The sequence below is a fragment of the Chiloscyllium plagiosum genome, unplaced genomic scaffold (assembly GCF_037043375.1).
Source record: "Chiloscyllium plagiosum isolate Xiang-an unplaced genomic scaffold, Cpla_swu_hap1 HiC_scaffold_8, whole genome shotgun sequence".
In the NCBI taxonomy this organism is placed as follows: Eukaryota; Metazoa; Chordata; class Chondrichthyes; order Orectolobiformes; family Hemiscylliidae; genus Chiloscyllium; species Chiloscyllium plagiosum.
This window is the reverse complement of record NW_028270146.1, coordinates 34,125,172-34,137,931: the sequence shown is the minus strand read 5'-3', so window position 1 is coordinate 34,137,931 and position 12,760 is coordinate 34,125,172. Positions and strand designations below refer to the sequence as shown.

The 12,760-nt window shown below is 40.4% G+C and overlaps 1 protein-coding gene across 1 annotated transcript in view; it reads left to right on the top strand.

Annotated features, from left to right (window-relative positions):
• Positions 1–12,760, top strand: part of rin3 (Ras and Rab interactor 3) — a 115,425-nt gene that overhangs the window by 66,424 nt on the left and 36,241 nt on the right. The window contains exons 5-7 of the mRNA XM_043697207.2: positions 6,051–6,142; positions 7,550–8,995; positions 11,282–11,590. Of these exons, the coding sequence (XP_043553142.1) occupies positions 6,051–6,142; positions 7,550–8,995; positions 11,282–11,590 (1,847 nt within the window). The remainder of the gene's footprint in view (positions 1–6,050; positions 6,143–7,549; positions 8,996–11,281; positions 11,591–12,760) is intronic.

The window sequence follows — 12,760 nt, the reverse complement described above, 5'->3', positions numbered from 1 at the left end:
CATTTTTCAGTAAATTTTGATTTTATTTAAGCTTTATTGTCATGTTTTCTCAGGATGAGAACCCATATTCATTTGTTGTCACACACTGTTCCAACTCAAGAAATTCAACCTCTGATAAATGATCTTAAGACTCGCACTTGACATGTACAACTTATGTCACTCACTTGTTGAAACAAGCATGCTTGCAACAATAGCCCAATTGATACCAATGGGTTAAGCGGTTCCAATTGTGAAAGGCCACATGAATCGGCAGAAATAATGCAAAGCCACAATATGTATGATGGATAACCAGAAATGAGTTATAACAGGAGTAAAGTAATAGCCTCAACTTTTAGTTCATCTTGGAAACGACATTATTACCAATCATCTTATAACATTACTAATAAACATTGAAGCCCTTCCTGTCAGATAAATTTGATTAACTTTAGCATTCATCTTGATACAGTGCTGGCATTCTAACCTCTCAGGGGACCTGAAAATACAGATACAGAGGAATTAAGAGGAGAAGAAGGCCATTCCACCCTTCAGGCCAGCTCCACCATTCAATAAAATCATGGCGAGTCCGATTGTGGTCTCAACAAGACTTTCCTGTTTGCCTCCATAATCCTAGAGTTCCTTTTCTATTAAAGCTCTAACTAACTCAAATAAATTAAAACAAGGAACTGCAGATCTGAAACAAAACAGAAACTGCTGGAGACTTTCAGCAGGTCTGGCAACATCTGTGGAGGGAAAGCAGAGTTAACATTTCAAGTCCACTGGCCATAATGTTTGGAAAAAGGGGTGCTGGGCTCAAAATGTTAACTCTGCTTTCTCTTCATAGATGCTGCCAGACGTGCTGAGCATTTCCAGTAATTTCTGCTGTTGTCCCTATCCAACTCAGCCTTAAGTAAATTCACTGACCCAGCCTTAACTGTTGACCTGGAAGAGAATGTCTAAGAGAAACAAAAATCTCATCATCCCTGTCCTCTTATTGTTGTTGTTATAAAGCGGAGGTTGACCCTCCCCCGAGCACTAAAACTGAAACACCCAAAGAGAAGTACCTCACCTTATAATCTGTAAAGAGTGTGAAAAGTGGTGTAACCTGCTTTTCAGCAACTTCTCATGGTTAAGTAAAATAAATCCCTGACACTCGCTTGAAAATCAACAAGTAACAATCTATTTATCTAACTCTAACAGTGAACAAATTAATTGAATTATAACAAACAAAATAAATCTCTTCTAACTACTAACTATTCCCAAACCAAACAAGATTCTAATGGTATGCTGTTCCAATAAATACAAGTCCCACTCATATAACAAAAAGATAGAATTTTGACTCTCAAAATTACAGCCAGGTTACGTGTCTTCCAGAATGTTCTGTGCCTTCTCTATCGATTCTTCTATCAGGAATACCTTCGCCTGTGATCCTTCTGTCAGGAATGCCTAATCCATCATTTTTTCTGTCAGGAATATTCACTAGTCATGTTGTCAGTATTGTTATTATTTAGATAGTGCTTTCTTTAAGACAGAGAGGAGGCTGTGAGAGACAGCGATTCTCTCTTAAGAGCTGAAGGCCGTTAGCTCTGGTGGATGGCAGTTAGCTCTGTGGTCTTTGTCCAATGGTCCCCTTCTTTTTTACCCATGATGACATATCAATATTTTGTACAATAGGATTATCCCTATGTTATCAAATCAGATTTAAATTTAATAGTTTTTTGATATCTAAGTATTTGGTTCAAATTGATTGGCTAAATTCAAAAGACTGTTGTCTTGGTAAAAACTGTTGCTTGGTCTGCTAACTATACAGACTTTCAATACAAATGATTCAATTCAGGTTCTCTGTGTACTTGCGATCTACTGCTCAAAGACATCCTTTGTAAATCTCTACATACAAAGAAAATGCCACACAATGATTTCCCACCAGCACTTTACTAACACCAAATTCTAACTTCCTGCATCCCAATCTACAAATACTCTACCCAAATGTGCAACACCTCCCCCTTAAGAAAAGAATGAACCATAATTTTTTTTTAAAAACTCTTCTTTTAAAACCGTAACTCCATTATATTACTAAATCCATGAATCTAGAGTTACACATTTTATACTATATATAAAATTGAACACTACTGTTTCTATCTTACATAAGCATTTTCCTTTTAAACTTGCAATAAACCATCCACAATAATATTTTGGCAACCTGTTACAATCTGTTAAATTAAAGGTTTGTTACTTGAGACTCCAACAAACTAATCTGGTGTTCTTGTCCTTAAATCTTTCCAGAAATGTCAAAGGATTGTGATCAGTATACACAACCATCACTGATGCATTGTTTGCAATGTAAACATTCAAATGTTGTAAGGCCAGTACCAAACTCAATAACACTGTTTTAGTGGTTGAATATTTTTTCTCATGGATATTCAGTTATTTTGAAAAATAATTGATTGACCTTTCAATTCCACACTCATTCTCTTGTAACAACACAGCTCCAACACCAACATCACTTGCGTTGATGATGGCTTTGAAGGGTTTCAAGAAATTTGGCATGGCTAAAACTGGTCACAGAGTCATAGAACACAGAACATAGAACATTACAGCGCAGTACAGGCCCTTTGGCCCTCGATGTTGCGCCAACCTGTCATACCAATCTGAAACCCATCTAACCTACACTATTTCATGCACGTCGATATGCTTGTCCAATGACGACTTAAATGTACTTAAAGTTGGCGAATCTACTACTGTTGCAGGCAAAGCATTCCATACCTTTACTACGCTCTGAGTAAAGTAACTACCTCTGACATCTGTCCTATATCTATCACCCCTCGATTTAAAGCTATGCCCCTTCATGCTCGCTGTCAACATACTTGGAAAAAGGCTCTCCCTGTCCACCCTATCTAATCCTCTGATTATCTTATATGTCTCTATTAAGTCACCTCTCAACCTTCTTCTCTCCAACGAAAACAGCCTCAAGTCCCTCAGCCTTTCCTCGTAAGACCTTCCCTCCATACCAGGTAACATGCTAGTAAATCTCCTCTGCACCCTTTCCAAAGCTTCCACATTCTTCTCATAATGCAGTGACCAGAACTGTACACAATACTCCAAGTGTGGCCGCACCAGAGTTTTGTATAGCTGTAGCATAACCTCATGGTTCCGGAACTTGATTCCTCTATTAATAAAAGCTAAAACACTGTATGCCTTCTTAACAACCCTGTCAACCTGGGTGGCAACTTTCAAGGATCTGTGTTTACACCAAGATCTCTCTGCTCATCTACACTACCAAGAATCTTACCATTAGCCCAGTACTTTGCATTCCGGTTACTCCGACCAAAGTGAATCACCTCACACTTGTCCGCATTAAACTCCATTTGCCACCTCTCAGATGCCTTTCCCCCAGCTGTAACTCTTGCCCAGTGGTACACCTATCCCTTTCTATCACTAAAGTAAACATCAGAATTGTGATCACTATCACTAAAGTGCTCACCTACTTCCAAGTCTAACACCTGACCGGGCTCATTACCCAGTACCAAATCTAATGTGTCTTCGCCCCTTGTTGGCCTGTCTACATACTGTGTCAGGAAGCCCTCCTGCACACACTGGACAAAAACTGACCCATCTATAGTACTCGTACTATAGTGTTCCCAGTCAATATTTGGAAATTTGAAGTCCCCCATGACAACTACCCTGTCTCTCTCACTCCTATTGCGGATCATCTATGCTATCCTTTCCTCTACATCTCTGGAGCTATTCGGAGAAGACTCCCAACAGGGTGACCTCTCCTTTCCTGTTTCTAACCGCAGCCCATACTACCTCAGTTGACGAGTCCCCAAACATCCTTTCTGCAACTGTAATACTGTTTTTGACCAACAATGCCACACCTCCCCCTCTTTTACATCTTCTCTGTTCTTGCTGAAACATCTAAATCCTGGAACCTGCAACAACCATTCCTGTCCCTGCTCTATTCATGTCTCCGAAATGGCCAGAACATCAAAGTCCCAGGTACCAACCCATGTTGCAAGTTCACCCACTTTATTCCGGATGCTCCTGGCATTGCCCCTGACACTTCAAACCAACTTCTTGCTTGCCGGTCCCTGAAACTTGATTTCGGACCTCCCTACTCTCAACCTTTTCTATACTCAAACTACAATTTTGGTTCCCATTCCCCTGCTGGATTAGTTTAAACCCACCCCAATAGCCTTAGCAAATTTCCCCCCCTGGATATTGGTACCCCTCTGGTTCAGATGAAGATCATCCTGCTTGTAGAGGTCCCACCTACCCCAGAAAGAGCCCCAATTATTCAAGAATCCACATGTTCAACTCCTCTCTCTCCCTATTCCTCACCTCACTAGCACGTGGCACAGGCAACAAACCAGAGACAACAACTCTGTTCGTCCTAGCTCTAAGCTTCCATCTGAGCTCCCTGAATTTCTGCCTTAAATCCCCATCTCTCTTCATACCTATGTCGTTGGTGCCTATGTGGACCACGACTTGGGGCTGCTCCCGCTCCCCCTTAAGGATCCCAAAAACATGATCAGAGACATCACGAACCCTGGCAGCTGGGAGGCAACACACCAACCGTGAGTCTCTCTCGTCCCCACCGCACCTCCTATCTGTCCCCCTAACTATGGAGTCCCCAATGAGTCCTGCTCTGCTTCTCTTCACCCTTCCCTTCTGAGTAGCAGGGACAGACTCTGTGCCAGAGTCCTGTGCTCCACTGCTTTCCCCTGGTAAGTCTTCTCACTGTTGAAACTCTCTTTTCCTCGCCACGAGTTTTTATCACTTCTGGAAGTGAGTTTTTCAACTCCTCCAGCAGAAAATATCTCTAAGAGCCTCATATGTATTTTCTATCTTGAATGCTGTCATCCAGCTATCGAAATTGCTCTGTTTAATTCTTTCAAACTTAGTATAGGTCTGATCTGGTTCCTTTCTTACATTTCTGAACCATTGTCTATATGCTTCTGGTACCTATCCGTGAGCACTCAAAATAGCCTTTTTTTACTTCTTCATATTCTCCTGACAGCTCTTAAAGAGACCACACAATGCTTTCCCCTCAGCACTTTACACAAGCCAAACTCAGAGTCTCCCAAGAAGTGAAAAAAACAATTTCTTTCGATAAACGTAATAGCTGTAACTAAACTTACCGGCCATACTGGAGCTCTGTATTTGAAGTAAATAAGACAAGTTTGGACCGGTATGGATCATTCGTAAGTTTTGTTGGTGTTTCCTTCGGGATAGCAGGATTTGAAAGCTTGCTGGATCTTACTGCAATGAGTCCACTGATTGGCTTCAATGGGCTTTTAGCCAATACTATGAGGTTATACTGGCCACAAAGCACTGCTGGCCTGTGGGAGGCTGAGAACTCCGAAACTTGTCAGAGTCATGGCTGCTGCTGGGACAACACCATCGGAACTCTCAGAATTGGGATCACTCTTGCCAAAATAGAGGGTAAATGTTGTTTTGAGGGTGTGAGGGGAGAATCGTGCAGGGTGCTGGTGGCATGGAAAAAGGGGCCAAGGGGGTGGGATAGAAGGGTAATGGGAATCCTCGTGGCCAATCCTCTATAAACAGTCCTTCAGCTGTAATTTGAGAGACCCAAGTGCACCTCAACTGACATCCTGCCTGTGCTGTTTTACCAGTCAATTAGGCCAATGTTTTCCAATTCTGCCTGGAGTGGAAATTATTGCATCTCACAGGCAAACAATCCTTAAATTTTATTCAGTTACCACTTAAAGATCTCAACAAAAAGGCAAAGTCTGGTCCTTCACACCCAAAACCAAATTCAGGCAAAGGAAGGAAGGGGATGGGTGGTGAAAGTTCTGGTCCCACACCATCCTACCTACTTCATTTCGCCTTAATCTAAATGATATGTTCCCCTTCATAATCGAGAAAATATAATCATCACTTAACATTCTCTTCACCAGTGAGAATGAGAGCAGTTTTTAAATTAAAATGGTGCATGTCTAATATAATATAGATTTTAAAGTTATGACAATTATGACAATATCTTTCAACAGACTGGCATTCATCTTGAGTATACTTTTTTAAGATCTTACTTGTATTCTTTTTTTTGTGTACAGAGATATATTGCCATCGACACTGGTTTTACCACAAGCAATAGCAGAAGCAACAAATTCTGAAGAATTACAAGTTGTTTCACATCTGGGGATAGGTATGCACTGATGGAAAGTTTTGTCTTTTGTAGAATCTGTGTTTGACATCTTGAATAATAATGATAGCTGACTGTATTGTTACAACGGATGTGCACAACATTCCACAATCCAGAAGTATTACATTTTCACTGGCTCCTTCACATTATTGTTTCCAGCAACATACACAAACCATTTCCTCCCCATTACATCATTGGCTTTGTGTCAGAACAAATATATTTCTTTCAGAACGCACAGTGAAGAGAAATAGACAAAATAATATTCCATTTAATTTCAAATTCTTTGCAATTATTTGATGTTAATGATTCAGTAAAAACACCTTTCAAATGGTCCCCAAGACATGTAATGCAGTGGTTCCCAAAATTTCTCTCTTTTTTTCAAGGCTGGAAAATTAGCATGACCCCCCTGAGAGAGAACGACGAGGAGGGCAGGTAGTGAGGTGGAATACAGAGAGTTATCAGGATATTTCAATGTTTTTGAAGTACACAATGTTTACAGCTTCAGGAGCCAGAACACGAGGTTCACGATATTTAAGCTATTTCTACGTGTGAAAAATACAAGGGCTTAAACTGTCTCACAGCAGAGGTTCACTCAGTCAGAGCTCAATGGTAGCCATTATTGCCTTGGACCTCGCAACCCTCAAATTTCTGTTTGTGATCCATTCCCTTTGGGAAGCCCTGACATCAGCATCAAATTTGGGGAAACATGGAGAGTAGGAGTTGGGACGTCATGTTGTGTTTGTACAGTACGTTGGTGAGGCCTCTGCCTGGAATACCATAATCAGTTCGCGCCACCCTGTTATAGGAAAGATATAAATAAATTGGAGAGAGTTCAGAAAAGATTTATCAGGATGTTGCCGGAAATGGAGGGTTTGAGTTATAAAAATAGGCTGAGACGTTTTCACTGGAGCATAGGAGGATGAGGGGTGACCTTACAGTGGTTTATAAAATCATGAGGGGAATAACAAAGGTCATTTTCCTAGAATGGGGGAGTTAAGCACTAGGGGGCATATTATTAAAGAAAGAGGAATGGCACGCAAAGGTTAGTACACCCTGTGCAGGGTGTAGCCCATTTCCTTGCCATTAACAAGATGGGAAATTGGAAACATCACAAACTAATGGTCCCAACCAGGACTTATTCAATTAGTAGGCCCACCAAATTAGATTTAACACTTTCAAAATGGTATGCTGCAAATTCAGCAAAGAGATATATTGCAGTTTGCGTAGATGTAAATGATGAAGCATATAATGCAAAGTTTCATATAGAAGGTGTCTATTTAGACTCACATATAATCACATGTAAAATACTTAAAATGTATAGCACATGATTACTTTTGGCTATTATTCTGCAATTTATGTTGTACTTCTTTGACTGAAATGTTTTGCTGCTTATTGTGTCCTCTGTGATAGATTTCTGGAGTTCATATTTAAATAAACCAAGTCAGGAAGAAACTCGTTCAGTTTTGAAAGACTTGAATACCATTAACAACCAGATTCAAGGCCATCAAATGACTCCAAACATATCTGCTGATAAAAGGCAATGTTCATGCGAAGTTGAGTTGTCAGCAGGAAATGACAAATTGTGGTTTGTCAATCCTGTGTTTATAAAAGAATGCTGCAGCACTGGCCCTTCAACAGAACCATCAGCAGACCAACGCCCAAGCTCTACAAATAACATGGATCTGAAAGTGAAGAGACCCCCACCACTCCCTCCCCGACCAAAGCCATCAGAACTGACTGCTGTGCTGTCTGATAGCTGTGGAAATAGAAACCAGTCACTGTGCGACAAAGTGCTCAAGAAAAATGATGATGAAATTAAAATTGGAAGGGAGCATGACAATTTAATCAAGCAGGTTCAGGCCTTGCCACAGGGCAGAAAAGAAATTGAAAACAATGTGGACTATATAGGAACTCCAATTCGCGATAAGTTCCCACCAGTTCCACCAAGACGACGGCCATCAGAAAAGCAACCTGCAGACATTGACAGCAGCCAGAGTGAGGAGAGAAGGAAGGAGGCTAAGGAAGTTGAACAAAGCATTGATAATACAGGGAATGATAAGCTGCCGGTTGAAGACTCCATTAAATCGGCTGCAAATGAACAGCAGGAATTGATGAGTGACAAATCGCAAAGTATTGATGGTTTGAATAACAGCACTTCAGGCATGTCCAATACTGTGCAATGGAAACAGTTAGGTCAGTCTACACCTATTGCTCCTCCAAGAAGAAAAAAATTATCCAACCAAATTGCCAGCAAAGACACCCACCAAGAACACACTACCAGAGGTCAGGAAAACAAAGCGTCAAAGATAGTTAAGTTAGTTACAATAAAGGATCAGTCAGAAGATGTCTCTGACTCCTCAATGCAGAGCGATTGTGTGCAATCATGTAACTCCACGGATTTGAAACTAGCTGATGGGTCGTTGTACTCACCTGAAGGGAACATATCCAATCCCATTTCCGAAGCAGATTCTTACTCCACCAGCAGCACAGAGGAAGAGCAAGATCCAGTGCACACTCATTCACGAACTAGGAAGCAACGGCACTCTATGATGTTGGACAAAGCAAGAAACAGACTGTCAATTGTGACATTAAGCAATGTTTTGAATGCTTTCCGTTCAACAGACAGAAAAATTCAGAAGAAAATAACAGAACTGGCTCAAGAGAAGGAGTCATATTTTGGTCACCTGGTTCAGGATTACAAAGCATACACAATGGAAGTGATGCAGAATCATACCTCTAGCACAGAAATGTTGCAGGAGATTCGGCAGATGATGACACAGCTCAAGAGCTATTTACTACAAAGTACAGAGTTGACCCAAATGGTGGATTCATCTTACCAATCTGAAGAAAAACTGGGTAAAGATTGATTTTTGCTGTATTTCTAATTTGTGAGGCACAAGGTTAAGATGACCACTGTAAGAATTTAAGGAGGGGTTAGAAAAGTGATTCTTTACACAGTAATGGTCATAACATTGGATTCTGCACCATGAACAGTTGTTGAAACCATGTTGACAAAGTTTCTTAAAAGAGATTTTCCTAGCTGTGGGGGTGGAGGCTGCAGCAGGGAATGTCCATGAGAGTGAGATTATTAATACTGTAGATGGTGAAAAAGTATGGCACAAATGTTATGATCTGAAAATCATATTTCTGTACAGTCTGTGAATTTATCATTACTTACTGGAAGAAATTCTTGCTCAATGATAACTGAGGTAAAGGCCTTGCCTCCAAAGAATTGAACAATGCTATCGAATAGGAAGCTTTGCACCTGAATTGACAATGTTTTATTTTTGACTCTCCTCTGACTTTTGAGTAGGAAATCCATCCTTTAACATTGTACAGTCAAGACTTTGCAGTAAATCTGGTTGATAGTGAAACAGGAATCCGTTTTGTAGTAAATACAAACCTGCCTAATGCCCTCTGAGTACCAGGTCTTAGATATTAAGATTTGCAACATTGGGTTCTGGGTTGTTTGTGCTTGCCATGTCTTTCCTGAAACAATCACCGTCAGAAGCAGGCAGGAGGTTTGTGTGTTAATAATGTCAACACAACTCTTAGTTCTGAAGAAGGGTCACTGGACCCGAAACATTGACTCTGTTTTTCCCTCCACAGATGCTGCCAGACCTGCCGAGTTTCTCCAGTAATTCCTGTTTTTGTATTCGATCATTTTTCTAGGCAGATGTCCAAAGACCAACTAGCATTCAGAGAATGTGGGCATTTAGAGTGACATTAAATCCCTAGAGATTGTGGTGATGAGAGGTGATCAGCAAACACTTCAGATCAACATTAGACCACACTTCACCTCCATTTAGGCCACTAAAGAGACATAAGCTTGCTGAAACCTATTTCACAGGGGCTCAGCAGTTAACACTGCTGCCTTAAAGTGGCTGGGACCCTCCCACAACTTACCTCCTACAGTCCAAAGACATGTAGGTTAGGTGGATTGGCCATACTAAATTTCCCATAGTGTCCGGGCATGTGCAGGCTGGGTGGATTAGCCATGGGAAATGTGGGGTTTTGAGGATAGAGTGGAGGGCTGGGTCTGGGTGTGATGCTCTTCGGAGGGTCATTGTGGACTCGATGAGCTGAATGGTGTCTTTCCACAATGTAGGGATTCTATTATTCTATTGTGTTTGATAAGCATGCAACAGTTCCAGAAGCCAGGGGAACTTTGACCATTGTGACAGCGCTTCACAATACATCCAGTCCTTAACCCACTCAGAGCTAGATACTCTCCTGATAAAGGCAAAAAGCAAAAGATAGATTAAAAACCAAAACAATTAAGAAAACAATTTCAGGACAAATCATTTGACCCTTAGGTGATCAGTTCTGGTCCAGAGACCACACTGAACCTAATTAATGTTACAAAGTACATGTAAGTTGTATGAAGTGATCTCGGTGTCAATTAAAAGCAAGTCTATCTCTCAGCTGAAGGAATCAATTTCAGTCTTTGTTTTATGAGCTTGCATGCTATTCAAGAGAACAGAAAACCCTTTTAGCATCATATCTAATTCAACCCTCATGTAATTTGTGGGGTTACCTTCCGGTCCACTCTAATATATGCTTTAAAAATAATCTGGTTATACAGACACCATCTGGTCCTCTGTGATCTAATAATCATCAATCAAATCATCTCTGAATCTGTGCTTTTTTAAAGTAGGATTAATCTATTGATGTTCCTCTGCACTCTTTCCAAAGTCTCAATATCTTGACCATGTGAGGAGACAAAATTGAACACAACATGACAGCAGAGGCTTAATTAAAGTCTTGTAAGGAGTAAGAAGTTTTGTAATGAATGTCTTATAAATACACAAATGTAAATCAGTACCTTGTGAAAATTAGACTAGAGACAGAAGTTATCTTCTAGAGGGTGGATTTAATAAGAAAGGAAAAGTAAACAGGAAAGAAGTCTCAATGCAAAAACAGAAAAGCAGGAAAAACATTGCCTCAGATTTCCTAAATTCACAGCCATTGGACTTAAAGCAAATTATGAGGCATTCAGTAAGTTCACTACATGGAGCCAGAGAGATTAGTTGCAGTTTAATAAAATTCATATAATTTATGTATTACACCAATTAATTCTAATCCTTCTGTCAATTTTTATTTGCAATGTGTGTTGCTTAACTAACTTCTTATCTATTTTAGAAGCTGTTGTGGAATCAGCATTGTGTAAATGTGTTCTCAAACCATTAAAAGACCATATCAACATGCAACTAAAGGAAATTCATTCCAAAAATGGCAATCTGAAGCTTTTGAAAGAGAACCAACAGATTATGCAAAACACAACTACCACCGACTTGGGTGTAACTACCAGTGTACCTGAAGTTAGCGTCTTGGAGAAAATACAGCAGAAACTCAGTACCATGCACCAAGCTTATTCACCAGACAAGAAGGTCACCTATCTGCTCAAGTCCTGCAAGCTGATTTATGATTCGATGTCAGTTGGAAATACTGGTAATCATTTTTAAAATTTCTCATTTATGGAAAATATGTTTTAGTACCTTTGGACTGTTTTGTACATGTAAATAGAAATTCTGCAAGGGAGGTTTCAACTTAGCCATCTAATTTTACATCCATTATAATACTGATTTCATTTTATTTCATTTACTCCAGTATGATGAAATTTAGATTGGTTGTCTAACAGTTTGGAGGCAGGGGAGATGTGGGATGCACGGTCTGAGGTGCGGAGTTCTGCTCCATCACATTATTGCTGATTAGCCATATTGAAAATGATTGGCCCCACCTCTGCTCGGAACATGACGCTTGCTTTTTCTGACTGACCATTTGTTAGTCTTCATCTCTATGACATTCAGTAGCCCAGTCCGAAACACTGGAGTTTAGAAGAATGAGAAGTGATCTCATTGGAACGTACAGGATTGTTAAGGGCACGACAAGGTAAATGTTAAGGAGGTTTCCTCTCATGGGAGAACCTAAGACCAGAGGGCATAGTCTCAGAATTCAGGAGCACCAATTTAAGACTGAGTTGAGGAGGAATTTCTTCTCTGAGGATTGTGAGTCTTTGGAATTCCTTATAATAGAGAGCTGTGGGGCAGTTTAAGTTTCGATCATTAGGGGAATCAAGGATTATGAAGATAACGCAGAAAGGTGGATTTGAGGAATGTCAGATCAGTCATGATCCTGTTGAATGGCAGAGAAGGTTAATTGTTGTGAGTTATAGTCTGACAAGATCTTTCAAAAAGTCCTTAAATTCAATGACACACAGAGCTTATTATTAACAAAATTGGGAGAGCTGCCCTACAGACTAATCAAGCAATAGGCTAATATATAAAAGTGAAATACTACAGATGCTGGAAATCTGAAATGAAAAGAGAAAGTGCTGAATAAACTCATCAGGGGTCTGGCAGCAAGTGTGGAGAAAGAAACCGACTTCTTCTAAACAGACTCGAAATGCTAACTCTGTTTTCTCTCTCCAAAGATGCTGCCAGACCTGCTGAGTTTCTCCAACAGCCCATCACACACATTCTCACAGAACTTGCCATTCAATATTCAAGACATCCCTGGATTTGTCCTGTTCTACCCACATGACAAATCTATCATAGATTGCAGCACAGTGATGTACAGTTAGGAGGGAGTTGCCCTGGGACCCCTCAACATTGACTCTGG